The sequence below is a fragment of the Triticum dicoccoides genome, chromosome 7B (genome assembly GCF_002162155.2).
Source record: "Triticum dicoccoides isolate Atlit2015 ecotype Zavitan chromosome 7B, WEW_v2.0, whole genome shotgun sequence".
Classification (NCBI taxonomy): domain Eukaryota; kingdom Viridiplantae; phylum Streptophyta; class Magnoliopsida; order Poales; family Poaceae; genus Triticum; species Triticum dicoccoides.
The window spans coordinates 713,448,710-713,465,307 of record NC_041393.1 but is presented as its reverse complement, the minus strand read 5'-3'; the positions used below and the strand labels follow the sequence as shown (position 1 = coordinate 713,465,307).

The 16,598-nt window shown below is 49.6% G+C and overlaps 1 protein-coding gene across 1 annotated transcript in view; it reads right to left on the bottom strand.

Annotated features, from left to right (window-relative positions):
- The window catches only part of LOC119338121 (disease resistance protein RGA2-like), an 8,209-nt gene extending 6,333 nt beyond the window's left edge, over window positions 1–1,876 (bottom strand). The window contains exons 1-2 of the mRNA XM_037610419.1: window positions 1,762–1,876; window positions 339–1,676 (exon numbers count right to left, since the gene is read on the bottom strand). Coding sequence (XP_037466316.1) covers window positions 339–728 — 390 coding nt within the window. The 5' untranslated portion in view covers window positions 729–1,676; window positions 1,762–1,876. The remainder of the gene's footprint in view (window positions 1–338; window positions 1,677–1,761) is intronic.
- Between the last annotated feature and the right edge of the window lie 14,722 nt (window positions 1,877–16,598).

Below are 16,598 nucleotides of genomic sequence, written 5' to 3'. Positions count from 1 at the left end.
AAAAAATATAAATTATTGATTCATTGCTTAGTTGACATAGGGCGCATGTCTATCTTATATGGAGGTGTACATGGCTCCAACGAGAGTAATCCTACTTCTCCTAAGAACCGTATTCTATCTCTAACTGTATTTCAAGATCTTACGGTATCTCTTGCTAATTAGATAATTATGGCAAATAAGTGAGAATGCATTATGATTGGCAGCTATAATTCCCTAGTTTTTTCTCATCAACATATTTTTTTTGACGGAACTCATCAGCATATATTTACGTGGCACAAAAAGATGGGAGGACCTGTGACAAAGCAGAACACCATCCAAGTATGAGAGCAGTGAAATACCTTATCTTTTAGGGGGGAGCTTGGCGTGGCAAACCGAACTTTCTTCTTCAGCGAATCCATCTTACTGCCATCTGACTTGCCATCTTCGATCTGCTTCTTGAGGCGCTGATACTCGATGCTATCCAAGATATCTTCGGCTTCATAGATAGCAGATTTAAGCTTGTCTAACAGTGGCTCCAAACGAACCCTGTAAGTGCTCTCATCGACTACTTCCATCACCCGCAGCAGTTGTAAAACTTGTATATCAACTATCTTCAGTTTCTCTGTCGCGTTAAAGTCGAGGAGGGCGAAAGCTTTGTTGAGGAGTCTGGGAATGATGGGTGAGGCGAGCCAACCTACCGCAGTTACGCCCCATCCTACAGCAGCACTAAGGGTAATTGGATCCACCATTGCAAGCTTTGGGAGAGGGGAGAGAAGTCTAGGCAGGCTGGAAGATCAATATGTACATAGATCTTGGCCAATGCAACCAGTGACCTTGAAGATAGCTAGGATACATAAACAAGTACCAGTTGAGAGAGATGCTTTGAATGGGACTACATTGTTTCCTACTGTTTGCTTTATAATATAGGCATATGGATCTCAACACGCATATACACTACTGAGTCTTCTGTAGACTTATGAAATGATAGTAATCAACTTATAATCTGTGTACTGGGCTACTGGCCACGTGGCATCTGTGGTAAGCTGTCATAAAAGGAATCCAAAAAAAATATCATCTCTTCACTGTGGCTTTGTGAAATGATAGTTGGTGTACACAACTCAGTCTTCTTAAGACTTTGTAACAAGTAATAACAATGAATAACTATCCTCCTAAGGGAGAAGAAACAAAAGCATAATGCATAAACAACTAAAAGTTTCATGAACTAAGCTGAATAACCAAACTAGAAGTTTTCCTCACTGCTAAAATGCATAAACAAGTAGTAGACAGGTACAGAGGCATCTGACCTAACCCTCTCGTGCCTAGTTGTTTGCTTTATCTTATAACCAACTAGCATAATAGTGTACATGCTAGGATAGTTGACCTTGAAGACAGAGACGGTAGGAAGTTTCCTGTCAGGTTCTCTTACAGGACGTGTCAGTTTCATCATCTTATCATTGGTCTGAGAATTAATGCTGACCACGCAACACGGTACAGTCTTGGTAAGGACGAATGATAATCAGGTATACTATCTATCTATATCTACTCTGCCAGTCTGCCTTATTCCAAGTTTCCAACCAATGAAAAAGTTCCAGCAAAATTACTCCTAAACTAATCAGTACAAGAACGAGACAGATGAAGTTTCTGGGAAAAAGGATCCAGTCGATATACACCTCCACCATGATGGAATTCGAAGGCCTCTAAAAAATGTGAGAATTAATAACTAATCCAGAAGTAAAGCAAACAGGAATGAAAGGATTGTCCGAGTCCGAGAACTGCGCTGACCTGCCGGAGACCTGTGTCATCGGCGTTGCCGTAGATTGCTGGAGTTTCTGGCGGCGAACTGCCTCCGGCCACCGGATCGAATCCCCGACGCCGCCGCCGCCGAGCAGCGTCGGAGCCATCGGTGGTCTTCCCACGCCGCCACTATGGACTATGATGGAGATTTTTTTCTTGAGGCAAGACTTTGACGGAGATAACGGAAGTTTGTGGTCCGGGCGGCCCGCTCGAACCACGTCTTATGCCACTTGGGCTGGCCCGGTTAGAGTATCACACACATCTTTCTTTTCTTTTTGTATTTGCTCCGCTTTCTTCTGTTTCTGCTAGTAAGTACGCCCGTGCATTGCAACAAGAGTCAAAATTTTGTAACCCAATTAGAGAGAAAAAAAATCTGTGTGTGTGTGTGTGTGCGCGCGCGCGCGTGTGTGTTGCACACAAAGTCCTTTTAGACACTGATGCTTCCTCGTGTTCGACGATAGGTCGAAAATCCGTCTATGCATCTGAGCTCATCTGCTCTCGAGTTATAGTAAATTCAGAAAGAAATAGTAGAACAATTAAAAAACCGTTCTCTTTTTTGCATGGAAGATGTTCAAGTGTGTGATGTCCGGGCAAAAATTCATCCTATTTTGAAATCTAAGGAGCTCGTGGCAAAAAAAAAAGGAAAATCGGTCCGAACAGTGCACGAAAAGTAAACTTACTCACATAGCCGAATTTTGTCATTTTTGTCGCACCCTCCTCGCATGTCCAAACACCACCAAATTTTGCACGAATATCACACACACGAGCATCTTGCTTGCATTTTTTATTTTTTTATTTTTTCTGTTTTTAGTGATTTTGGATTTTGCCCAGGCTCATCTGAGTGCGGGAGCAAAAACGCTGCTCTCACAACAATGATGATAGTTGCCGAAATACTTAAGAGTTTGTTGTAAATTTATCTTTTGAAGTCTTTTCTGGAAATTGTTGAGAGTCGATGCAAATTTGGATGGTTTCAAATTTCAACCGGGGCTCATTCAGCTTTCTCCAGGTTACTAAAAAAACTCAGCTTTTTTTGTTGAGATTAATTAGCGGGGTGAAAGCCGGGCCTGAAAACTTTGGTTCGTTTTTACGTGCCACGGCCCATTTCGGTAGCACAGAAGAGGAGCAGAAAAAAAACTAATACCAGAGGCTCATCCACGCCACCGCCGCCGAGGGTTCCGATCTCGCCGAGGGTTCCCGGCGGCTTGCTCCTCCGCCCATCCGGCGGCCGGTTCTACCCCCGTCTCCGGCCCCAACCACTTTCCCCGCTCCACGCCAACGGCAACCAGCAAGAAAATGGCGTCACCTCTGACGGACATCCCCGACCACCTCCTCGCAGAGATCTTCCTCCGGCTGCCTACCCCGGCCGACCTCGCCCGCGCCTCCACCGCCTGCGTCCCCTTCCGCCGGCTCGCCACCGAGGGCTCCTTCCTCCGAAGGTTCCTCAGCCTCCACTCCCCGTCCTTCCTCGCCTTCCTCAATGAGGGCAGGTTCCAGCCCGCCCTCCCGCCTCACCCCTCCGCTCCTGCCGCCCGCGCGCTCGTCCTCGCCGCCGATTTCACCTTTTCCTTCATTCCCTCCCACAGCCGCTGGATCGTGCGCGACATCCGCGGCGGCCTTGTCCTCCTCGACCGCGAGCTCGAAAAGGACGAGGAGCCCACCAACTTCCCAGAGCTTGTGGTGTGCGATCCCCTGCACAGGAGGTATCTCGTGATCCCCCAAGTACCTGACGACCTAGCCCCTTCTTTGGAGCACACATTTCCCAGGCTACCAGGGCTCGCGTGCGTGCCTTTCCTCCTTCCCCTCAGCGAGGAGGCAGCAAAGGAGGAACAGGCATCATTCAGTGTGATTTGGTTGGCATATTATGAAACTATGATGGCCGCCTTCGTTTTCTCTTCAAGCACTGGACAATGGAGAGCTGCTGCATCAAAGGCTTGGAGTGATTTGGCCTTTGGCGATCTCGAACATTTCATGGCGCCAAGGATCCCACCTTCGTGTATGAGGCGCCACTATGCTTATGGCGTCTTCTACTGGGACTTGCTGATGATCACGAGCAAAAAGATGCTCGTGCTTGACACCAACAGGATGGAGTTCTCGGTTATCGACCTACCGCCCGGAGAATGGAGCAGAGAAGGTTTAGCCATTGTAGAGGCAGGGGAAGGCAGGCTTGGGATGTTTGGTTTCCGTGGTGAAGTTGCATCTCATCTCAGGTATACCATTGCACAGAACAAAGGCACGACTCCTAGACAGTGGCAGATGGAGAAGACAATTGCACTAGATTCTGGCTACAAGTATTATATCAAAGCTGCAACTGAGAGGTATTTGCTATTGGTAAGGACACAACGCTCATCTGTAGCTAACCCACTCTATGAATATCTCTCAATGGACATCAAGACGTTGCAGCTCCACATGTTTGTGTGAAACAATACCAGCCTACATTGCTCGGGACGCACATATATACCAACTTCCCACCATCGTTGTTGTCTTCACCGGCAATATGAAGTGGTAAACTTTCTATTGCATACTTATTGTCACACAACTTGTGTAATGCTTGATCGTTCATTATTGCAATTGATAATTCTTGGTTAGATGGTTGAGTAGTGTTTATTCTCCTCTGCTTGTGAGAAAGCTAAGCCAGCTTTAGAACATAACTGTTTTTCATTGTCTTGTTTGTTCCAATTGCCATTTAAGAGAATGAAGTTGGTAAGAAACAATATCTTGCACACTATGAGTAGCTTATGCATGAGTCCTGATGGAACCTCGAAAACCTAGACGACGATAAATATTTCCGAGTAATTTTGATGGTTAAGGTAATCTAGAAGGAATTCAAGTGGATCCAGTTTAGCTCGAATTGTTTCACCACGAGAAAAATCATTCAAGGTGCGCACAAGTCATTTTTACACTTCTCTTGTGATAGCTATAGGAGGCTGAAACGTTTTATTTTAGTCATCTACTCATCTTCATATGTATAGTTTATCTCACGATGTTATTTTGACATAAATCTGCATAGCTGGTACGGTCACAAACAAGATCCTGAGTCGCTATAAATATCTAAATAATAAGAACAGCTTGTGCGCGCAAGCTGTTTTATCTGAAATCAACTTCATAAGATTAAGATTGCTTATCTTATCATTGCACAGGCAACCAACATTTTTGTCTGTTACTGTCAATCTCGACCCCAGATCCTCATATCATGGCTGTACTACTAATTTAGAAAAAATCAGTTGAGATGATTGACTGAAACTTAAGGAGTTCTCCGGTGGCTGAACATTAGCAAATCCGTAAGATTAATTAGAGGCGGACAAAGTTCTGTATTTATTTCCCTTTAGTCACCCATTTTTGTACTGGGGTGTTAGGTGGCACACATTCTGTTTAATATAAGTTTTTTATACTGCCTGTTGTGTATATGAACTCCTGCAACACAAATGTACCAGTTCTGCATGACTGAATTTTTCATGACTCATTTTCGTTATGTTCATACTAGTATGGCTGTGTTCCAACGTTGAGTGTTTGCAATCACATGTTTCAAATTCGGTTGAGAACTTGAGATGAATGTTACCAATGTGACAACACTATTCTACCTTTTCCCTGTGATACACATATACTGTACTACCTAAGTGCCTACAGCTAATTACTTTAAGCTCGTATAAGCTCTTCAATATGCTCAAATCGGCATAAAATTTTCTTTGATGTCTGAGCTTTCTTTGTCTTGTTTGTCCAGATTCGATGGAGTCATCGTCAGTTCAGATTTCTGACTTACTTCTAGCTTCGGGTTCTGTAACACAATTGTGGCTGCTCTCTGCCTACAATGTGACAGTGAGTTTCATTCAATCAACCACTGTGGGCAAAGCTAGCTGCTGTATATTTAGTATTTACAAGCCACATCGTTTTCTTAATTATTAGAGTTTGTTATTGTAACAAATGAAACCTGAGAAATGGCAAAACTATTGTACTCCCTCCGTTCGGAATTACTTGTCGTAGAAATGGATGTATCTAGACATATTTTAGTTCTAGATACATCCATTTCCAAGACAAGTAATTCTGAACGGAGGGAGTACTAACATAACTGAAACATGACAACACCATAGTACAGGTCTCAAGCAAGGTAAGGCCTTGTACAATGGGAGATGCTTAGGGAGGTGCTTAGAAAAATAAACCGAGTTTTACTGAAGCACCGGTGCCTATTTCTACAGGAGAGACGCTTAGTTAAGCGTCTATCCTGTACAAATAAGCACCGGTGCTTAAAAAAAGCCTGGTTTATGTCTCTAAGCACCTCTCCTAAGCACCTTCCATTGTACAAGGCCTAAGAGTACACAATGCGTGGGGTGGCCTGTGCATGGCTGGCAGTGATTTGTTTCTTCGGAGATGCAGAAACAAACGGTATGAAGCCCTTGCCAGTTCCAGGGCAACGGTATATATTAGTCATGTCTAGATTTTTCCTTTCCTGTTTTCCTTCATTTGTTCGTCACACAGTGCTCAGGTAATTGTCTTGATGCAAGCTTACTCTGTTTCGGGCGAAAATGCACACTTTCTTTTGTGCTGAGCAAAAAACAAATATATAGGCAGAGAAAACAAGTAATTATCTTAATGATTTTGTGTTCTTCTGATACTGGGTTTTCTGCATCTGCTACCTTGGCGTGTCTGCCATGCATCTTCCTTTCTGGGGAGTTCTCCCCTGCTTCCATCCATCAGTAATGCACACAAATGATAAAAATATGCATAGCAAAGGTGATCCACTGTCGTTGTGGCTGCAACCTGTACATCAGGAAGAAATAAATTCTTCACATTTTATCAGCAACTGACTTACGTATGGTAAATGACTGAACTGCAGAAATTTTCTTAGACATTGTTGCACAAACCATTTGGATTTGGGGACCGTTTAAAATGGGGAGAGGACAGTTGTTTGGAACGTTTCTGGTCTGGTAATGCACCTTTTTTGCATTTTCGTTTCCCTACTCTTTTTTGTGAATGTGGTGATCCAGACATTCAAATTCCTGAAGCTTACTGCAATGGGGAGTTGGTGATGATCTCTTTCAGGACAAATTTTGGTGTAGGAACGAAGTACGCGAGCTTTAGGGTTCTCTTATAACTGAAATTGGAAATGTGCACCTAGCACCTGGATGTGAGTCTAGAGTCCCATCTCCCATGTTGAAGCCGGTGAATTCGTTGGATTTGTGCTCTTCTGGTGTGGTATATCTGGATTTTGTCTAAATGGTGTGGCGGTTATCGTCTCCGATGGCATCATCTGTGTACGAGGGAGTGAATGTGACCATGAACTTAACATTTTCAATCAACCAACAACTGTGGTAGAGCGTATATTTCCATGTCACATTTTGTCTCAACTAGAGTATTTATTATTAGACTTACTGAAAATGATTGAGTGTCCCTAATTTTCATTTTTGAGGGTGAATAAAAGAGAGCTTTATTAGTAGTAGGAAACAAGTTGGTGCATAGCGCCCATAACATCACCAGCAGTAAACTCTGGCACATGGAACTCCCATTTTACCCTACCAGAGTCTGCAGGTTTAATTCCAAATTTAGTTGAGCCTTGTTTGTTTGTCAAACGCCAAGTTGAGGCAGACAGACAACTAGTCGCAACTGGAGAAGCACGCACAGTGGGCTGTGGATCCTTTCTTCTCAGCTGGGCATCAGTTTCCTCAAGTTGAGAGCCTCTAAATCCACCACTGTCAATTCCTCAGCCAAGTTCAGGCGCATAGTATTTCATACTGTACGAAGATGGACATACTACAAGGCAGCGACCGTGATTCTCAGGCGCACCACTGCTTTGCAGAGTACGCCTGCCTGACCAACTGAATGTACATCACCGATCTCTATATATCGCATTCTTGAGTAATGGTAGGAACTTTTACCCTACCAGGCCTGGGACGTAAGCAGTAAGGGAAGGAGGGGGCTAGGCGAGGCAATGAGCGGTCGCGCCGGCGGTTGGGCGCCGTCGCGGGAGAGCAGGATGGCGGCAGCGGCGCAAGGCCAGAGGGCGGCTAGGGTTTCGGCTCCTCTGGGAGCCGGGCAATAGAGATAATATTCTTATTGCTTAATTTCAAAAGGAGTCTTACAGCCTATATTTATATCCTAGATAACTTGCATAAGAATTAACCTAAGGTAACTTGCATAAGAATTAACTAAGATAACTTGTGGGCTAAGATGCCCGGTGGGCCTAGCTAAACCGGCCATAACACTTCTCCCTGCCTGCACAAACAGCTCGTCCTCGAGCTGTAAGGTGGGGAAGCGCTTGCGGAACTCCTCGAGGCGATCAACCAGCGTCCAACACCTTCTCGACAGCTGGGGCGGCCAAGTCAGCGGCGACGGTGTTCTCCGGAATGTAGTCTGCAACCTCTAGGTAGAAGAGTCGCGGGCAGACATGGCCGGGCGTGTAGGGCTCGTCGCAGTTGAAGCACAACCCTTGGCGGCGATGTTCGAGGAGCTCGGCTGGGGTGAGCCGGCGGAACGGGCGTCCCGCGGTCGCGGCGAGGGGTGCCGCAGAAGCCTGCGCAGGCCGACTGTCGGTGTCAAAACCGGCGGATCTCGGGTAGGGGGTCCCGAACTGTGCGTCTAGGCGGATGGTAACAGGAGACAAGAGACACGATGTTTTTACCCAGGTTCGGGCCCTCTCGGTGGAGGTAAAACCCTACTCTTGCTTGATTAATATTGATGATATGGGTAGTACAAGAGTTGATCTACCACGAGATCAGAGAGGCTAAACCCTAGAATCTAGCCTATGGTATGATTGTTGTTCGTCCTACGGACTAAAACTCTCCGGTTTATATAGACACCGGAGAGGGCTAGGGTTACACAGAGTCGGTTACAACAGGAGGAGATCTTCATATCGTATCGCCAAGCTTGCCTTCCACGCCAAGGAAAGTCCCTATCCGGACACGGGACGAAGTCTTCAATCTTGTATCTTCATAGTCCGGGAGTCCGGCCAAAGGTCATAGTCCGGCCATCCAGACACCCCCTAATCCAGGACTCCCTCAGTAGCCCCTGAACCAGGCTTCAATGACGACGAGCCCGGCGCGTAAAATTGTCTTCGGCATTGCAAGGCGGGTTCCTCCTCCGAATAATTCATAGAAGATGTTGAACACAAGGATAGTGTCCGGCTCTGCAAAATAAGTTCCACATAACATCGTAGAGAGAATAATATCCGCACCAATCTAATCTGCTGATGTATTCCGCAGCGTGACATCACGCCACGGCCAAGTCTTTACTTGAATCATTTTACTGTTCCACCTTAGCGCGTTTAGCGAGGCAGTTTCCTTGGCACATCTCGTCAAAGCAGAGATCGTGTCCCCTTATTCTGGGATTCTCATCAATACGGGCATGGGAAACCCAACCGCGTCATTAACCGCGGCACTTGGGAGATAAGCAAGTTTTATTAGGCCGGTGGGGGCTCGTAGTTTTGGCCGCCCATATAAGGGGATAGGATTCTACCCTTTCCATTCACGCCTTCTTCCTCTTTGCATATCCATCCCATGCGTACTCGAGCTCCAACGCCCAAGCCCGCACTTCCCACCTCAACCTTCTCCAATCATGTCCGAAGCGGGAGGTAGATGGATGGCCTCCTCCGTCACGGAGGGGCAAACCAAAAAGTTGAGGAAGGCCGGATACTTGTCTGACGACATCGCGCACCGGCTTCCAGATGAGGGGCAACTCATCCCCACCCCTAGGCCCCATGAGAGGGTCGTATTTCTTCCCCATTTCCTCCGCGGACTGGGCTTTCCTCTTCACCCGTTCCTCTGGGGGCTCATGTTCTACTACGGCCTGGACTTCCACGATCTGGCCCCAAACTCCATCCTCAACATCTCGGCGTTTATCGTCGTGTGCGAGGCCTTCCTTCGCATCCAGCCCCACTTTGGCCTATGGCTGAAGATTTTCAGCGTCAAGCCGAAGGTCGTGGGCGGACGCCAAGCGGAGTGCGGAGGCGCCATGGTGGGCAAGATAGCCAACGTTACATGGCTCGAGGGCGCCTTCGTAGAGACCATCAAAGGGTGGCAATCGGGATGGTTCTATATCACCGAGCCGCGTGACCCTGAGTGGGCGGCGGTCCCCGAATTCTGATCCGGCATCCCCACACGGCTCACATCTTGGAAAGAGACAGGCCTGTTGTGGGGTAGTTCGGCAGAAGTGACCGAACTTCAAACCTGCATCAAGGACCTGATTGCCGGAAGGTTAAACTTTTCACCGTGGTCCAGGTCATGCTCTTTCGCCGGATTCTCCCGTGTCAACGACGGGCTTTCAACTTATGGGAGTTCGACCCGGCCCAGCACCAGACTCTGTCCCGGCTCGTCGACAGAAAGCACGAGGATGCCTGGAAGGTGCTATTCAAGAGCTCTGAGGTCTCCCCTCCCGTCACCGAGGATCGTGAATTCTGCGCCAAGCGCCAAGCCAGCACGGTGAGCTTAATTTTCCCATTACGGGGTATTTTGTTTCACATAGTTTGACTCTATGCGGGATCTAAACTCCCTTACCTTTTACAGGACTGGCTAAAGAAGTCCGGGCAGGTCAACTGTCCGGCTCCTTTGCCCGAAGACCCAGCGGATGCTCGTCTAACCAAGCTGCTGGTTCCGGCACCTCACGTGGTGCCGGAGAAGAAGGCCAAGAAGAAGACCACGGGGACCCGAAAGAGCTCCCGGCGCTTGGTGCTGTCGGATTCATCTCCCGACAACCCCGAGGCGCCCTCCACCTCTGAAGACGAGGAGGAGGAAGAAGAAGCCTATCCCCCTCCAACGGGGGGAGGAAAGAAAAGGAAGGCCACCCCAACTGGGGAGGCCGGAGGGTCCAAGAAGGGGAAGACCCTTCTGCCGGACTATGCCTCCGATGCCGAAGACGGCGGGGAGGAATGGCCATCCAGGGTCAAGCCACTGGCAAAATCGTAAGTGTCCGGTTACCCGAATGACTTACGGCGCTCCTCTAGTATTTGGTAATTTCTAACGCCAAATTTAATTATGCAGTCCACCCAGAGCTCAGCTCGGCGATTCGTCGAGCGGCTCCCTGAATTCGTCGGATGTGAACAGCGCTTCACTTCGACGGCCTCCTCCCCTCTCCCTGCGGACGACGCCGAGGTGGGGTCCCAAAGGGGACTGAACCAGGAGGAGGTGGTCCTGGAGGCACCTCAAGGTGACCTCCCAGACTCCAGGCCCAAAGGGGGTAAAGCCCAGAGGGATCTAAGTCTGGCCTCGGGCCGGACACTGCTCCTGAACCATCAATGGTTCCAGAGTCCGACAGGCGGCGCCTTCATAAGAAGGGCAAGCCTACGACGCCGGCGACCTCCGTCCACCCGGAGGCGCCAAAAAATTTGCAGGAGGTGCTTAACGGCGCCTTCATCGACGAGGAACACCGCACTGTTATGAGTGCGGTGATTCAAAAGGTTCAGTCCGCAAAGAGCGGGCTGACAGAAGCCTGTACAAGTCTGTTAATAGGCTTTGAGGTATGTGTTCGAAACATATAAATATGTTTACCGCATAGACAGTAGCCCCTGATGCGCGGTTCGATGTTCGGAAAGACAAGCCGAGCTGAGGATCTAAAAAAATATACGCAGGAGTCCAACATAAATGTGTCAATATGGGAATGCAGGCTGTGCTGCTGACCTCTGCCGCACTGACTGCGGAGGTCAATGCATTGAAGGAGAGCCTCGATCGGTCCGAGAACGAGCTCGGCCGTGCCAAGAAGCAGCTCGAGGACAAGGAGGGTATGTAGTACCGCATGTAAATGTATATAGAAATACTTGGTTACAAATAATGACAGGACCAACGTAAATGTTGCAGGGGCCACGACCGAGGTGGCGACCCTGAAGGAGGCGGTCTCCAAGTCCGAAAATAGTGCGGCCTTGGAGCGCACCGAGCGAGAGAAGCAGGAGGCGCGGGTGGCGGAGGTGCAGCAAGAGCTCCAGGCTCTCGTGGAAAAACATGAGAGTTTGGAGCGTGACTCGAAGACTCGAGAGTCCGAGCTTGCCTTGGCTCTTGAGAGTGCCAAAACCGCTAAGGCCGAAGCCCAGAAGGCCCTCCGGGAGATCGAGGCGATGAAGAAGATAGCGGCGGGTAAGGCATTCTTTATGCAAAGCAAGAATATAAAAGTAAATTATCTATCACTTACCCGGATCCGGAGCTCTCCAGGAGCATTCGCCGATCTGGCCCGTAGTGTGTCTGATGCTTCCGTGTTCTACCGAGCTGAGGAGGGGAGCTCGACGGAAAAGGTGTTCTGGTCTCAGTATGCTGAGGCCGAACATCCGGTGCCCCTGAGCGACCAGCTGAAGCAGCTGGTCGAGCTCCACAAGGTGGCCGAACAGGCCATGAAGGGCCTCATAGTTCGGCTGTGGCCTGGAGAGGCCATGCCTGGGAGCTACTTCGGTCTGGTGCGGCGGCTGGTGGACTCGTGTCCGTGGATTGAAGTCATCAAGCGCTCCATATGTATTGAAGGTGCCCGTCGGGCCCTTGCCCGTGCTAAAGTGCACTGGGGCAAGCTGGACGCGGAGAAGCTTTTGACGGACGCGCCACCGCCGGGCAAGGAGTATCGCACGCCCGAGATGTATTATAAGGGCGTCCTGAAGGGTGCCCGCCTTATAGCGGATGAGTGCTCCAAAGATGTAATTTTTGAGTAGACTCGCATTTGTTATCCTGTGCGCTGAAAACTTTGTTCATGTGCGTTAAGCAACGCTTGTTAATTTAAAATATTGCCTTCTGTGCGGCCGTTTATCAAATCTGAGAGATGCAAATCGTTGGCTTCTACCCCCATGCCACGAGTGCTGGGGTGTTCGGCATAAACCTGAGCGCTCTTGTTCCCATTCTTGGGTCCATCTAGGGAGGCGCTCAGCACAACGAACCAGGCCATCAGACTTATAATGCTTTATCACTCTCACTTAGCCATAGAATTCTATAATTTTAAATTTCGGCGAAGTCCCTAGTATTCGGAAGACCGAGTTCGGGGCTCTATCCACGCCTTGGCCAGATAAATCCGGCTCCTCGCTCTAAGCGGCATAAGTCTTTAAGGACTTGAAAAACCTCGCGAACAGCGGCCGGTCTCTCGCACTATCATGACGGTCAGTTTTAGCTTTCTCTACTGAGGTGTTAACCCAGCTCAACTGGGGCACAATCGCAGTAGTTCTCCCAGCGCTACCTTAGCCAACATTGCGGAACGTAAGGTACCAAAACATGGGAGCCGGGCAAACCCAACTATTGACCCAAGACATGATTCGAAGCCGATGCATATAATGCTATAAGTTCGGGGTGCCGCACTCAGGAGAGTGTTCGGTCTTCTCACACCAAGTTATGGGGTACCTAAGCCCCTGGTGTATTGGCCGTACCAAAGTGTATGGTTGTGTAATGTCATGACTGAACATATATGTATAAAAAATAGATGAATACAATAAAAGATAAGAGCTATGTCTTGTTGTATTAAAAGGGCTGCTATAAAAGCAGGACGATACAAAATAGTGCGATAAGCAAGAGATGGGATTATTTGACATGTCCCCCTCCAGGGGCAAGCTGCGGGTCTTTAAGTAAAAACAGGTATTTAACTCGTTATAGAGACCACCTGGACATTCGATGCAGCTTGTTCGCGCCCTGGTTGTTGCATCGTGTGTTCGGCGAGTGTATTGCCAGACAGGCCTTCCGGATAGTTGGGTCCTGAAAGTATAAAAAAGAAAAAGAAAACAGCGGAATAGGGAGCCCCTAAGTGCGGTTGAGCCGCATTCTGGGCGTGCCGTAGTTGTGCCCCTCCCCTTATGCCCATGGTATTTTCAAAGCATAATTATGTATGCGTGGTACCGATATCACCATCTGACGAGGGCTGGGGTTGGGGCCGCACTGCTATGCTTGCTTGGAACGTGCCAGCCGGCTTTGTTGGAGGTTGCTTCGGGCACGCTTGACGTTATCCGGACGTTTAACACCTGGACTGGGGAGTTGCCTTGAGAGGTTGCTCTGTACTTCCGCCGCTAGGGCCGCTGTGTGCTCCTCCGTTCGGAGAGAGCATTCGGTGTTTCCATTTACCGTAATGACTTCGCGAGGACCTGGCATCTTGAGCTTGAGATATGCATAGTGCGGCACCGCATTGAAATTTGCAAATGCGGTTCATCCGAGCAGGGCGTGATAGCCACTGCGGAATGGGACCATGTCGAAGATTAACTCTTCGCTTCGGAAATTATCCGGGGATCCGAAGACCACTTCGAGTGTAACCGAGCCTGTACAGCTGGCTTCTACACCTGGTATGACGCCATTAAAGGTTGTCTTTGTGGGTTTAATCCTTGAGGGATCTATACCCATTTTTCGCACTGTATCCTGATAAAGCAGGTTCAGGCTGCTGCCGCCGTCCATGAGGACCCTAGTGAGGTGAAATCCATGAATGATTGGGTCTAGGACCAATGCGGCGAATCCGCCGTGACGGATGCTAGTGGGGTGGTCCCTTCGATCAAAGGTGATCGGGCAGGAGGACCATGGGTTGAACTTTGGGGCGACTGGCTCCAACGCATAGACGTCCTTGAGAGCACGCTTCCGCTCCCTTTTGGGGATGTGGGTTGCGTATATCATGTTCACCGTCCACACTTGCGGGGGGAATCCCTTCTGTCCTTTGTTGTTCGGCGGCCGGGGCTCCTCATCATCATCACTACGCAGCCCCTTGTCTCTGGTTTCGGCACTTAGCTTGCCTGCCTTCTTGAACACCCAACAATCCCTGTTGGTGTGGTTGGCTGGTTGTTCGGGGGGTGCCGTGTATCTGGCACGAGCGATCGAGTATCCGGTCTATATTGGATGGGCCCGGAGGGTTTCTTTTGAATGGCTTCTTCCACTGACCGGGTTTAGAGCATCTGAATCTGGCATTGACTGTCGTATCCTCGGTATTGTCGCCGTTAATGCGGCGCTTGTGCTTGTTGCGACGTGACCTGCCATTGTTGTCCTTGGTATCCGAATTGCCGGGGCTCTTGGTTATGTTATTGCTACGAGCTAGCCAGCTGTCTTCGCCTGTGCAAAAGCGGGTCATGAGTGTCGTGAGGGCTGCCATAGATTTCGGCTTTTCCTGTCCTAGGTGCCGGGCAAGCCATTCGTCTCGGATGTTGTGCCTGAAGGCTGCAAGGGCCTCGGCGTCCGGACAGTCGACTATTTGATTTTTCTTGGTTAGGAACCGTGTCCAGAATTGTCTGGCCGATTCCTCTGGCTGCTGGATTATGTGGCTTAGGTCATCGGCGTCTAGTGGTCGCACATAAGTGCCCTGGAAGTTATTGAGGAATGCGGATTCCAGGTCCTCCCGGCAACTAATTGACTCTGCTAACAGGCTGTTAAGCCAATGTCGAGCTGGTCCTTTAAGCTTAAGCGGGAGGTATTTGATGGCATGTAGATCATCACCACGGGCCATGTGGATATGAAGGAGATAATCCTCGATCCATACCGCGGGATTAGTTGTGCCATCGTATGATTCGATGTTTACGGGTTTAAAACCCTCGGGGATTTGATGATCCATTACTTCGTCTGTGAATCATAGTGGGTGTGCGGCGCCCCTGTACTGGGCTATATCGCGACGTAGCTCGGATGAGCTTTGTCTGTTGTATTCGTCCTCGCCGTATTTATCATATCCGGCGTGAGGGTTATTGTCCCGTGATGTGGGGCGCCCACGCGATCCGTAGATCGATCTTGTTTGCCTTGCCTTATCCTCCAGTATGTCTCGCAGGTCTGCTGCGTTTCCCCGTGCTCTGGTATTTTTAGAGCGGCGCCGGGGTGTGGCTTGGATTGAGGGCCGAAAGGCCTCTCTGTCGCGGCCACGGGGTGGCCGATCGGGCGCATCGTACGCTGGTGAGGTAGGTTTAGTTGCTTCCTCCTCTAGTTGGGGTAGCAGCCTGCGTTTTGGGTAACTCTTGGAGGTGCGTTCGAGTTTATACTCTTCGGCCGCCAGGACTTCGGTCCATTTGTCGGCTAGCAGGTCTTGGTCAGCTCTAAGCTGCTGCTGTTTTTTCTTGAGGCTTCTTGCCATGGCCATAAGCCTGCGTTTGAAACGCTCTTGTTCGATGGGATCCTCTGGCACGACGAATTCGTCGTCGTCGAGGCTTGCCTCGTCCTCGGAGGGAGGCATATATTGTCGTCCTCGACCTCTTTGTCTGCTGCTCTCTCATGAGGGCTGGCTCCTTCGTCCTCCTGCGCTGAATCCTGCTGGAGGGGTTGTCTTCGGCACTGTCCGGGGTGTTGACGTCTCCGGTGCCGGATTCGTCGTTCTTTCTTTGGCGGGATTTAGAGCGGCGCCGCTGACGTCGGCGCTTGGGTTGCTTCTTGGAGGGGTCATCCTCCGCTTTTTCATCGCCATCCCCTGCTTTGGGGGTGTCCACCATGTATATGTCATATGACAAGGTGGCCTTCCAGTGCCCTATAGGTGCTGGTTCTTGGTCGTGTCCTTCATCGGCGTCCATACCGTCGATGTCTTCGGAGTCGAAGTCGAGCATGTCGGTTAGATCGTCGACAGTGGCTACAAAGTGGTTGGTGGGTGGGTTTCGAATTTCCTCGTCGTCCGCATCCCAACCCTGTAGACCATAGTCCGGCCAGGGCTCTCCTGACAAAGAGAGAGACTTTAGTGAATCCAGGATATCGCCAAAGGGCGAGTGCTGAAAGACGTCCGCGGCGGTGAACTCCATGATCGGAGCCCAATCAGGTTCGGTCGGAAGGGGTGCGGAATATTCGGAGTCCGGAACGGAGTCCGGCACCTTGGAGTCACGGGCCTTGCAAAGGACTAGGCTGGTATTCGGCTCTATCGCTGTAGAGATTGCGGCTCCTGGGGCGGCGTCCAACCGTCCGTCCCCGACTAGCACCGTCGGCTCCGAGCTAATGGTCGGAGCGGACACC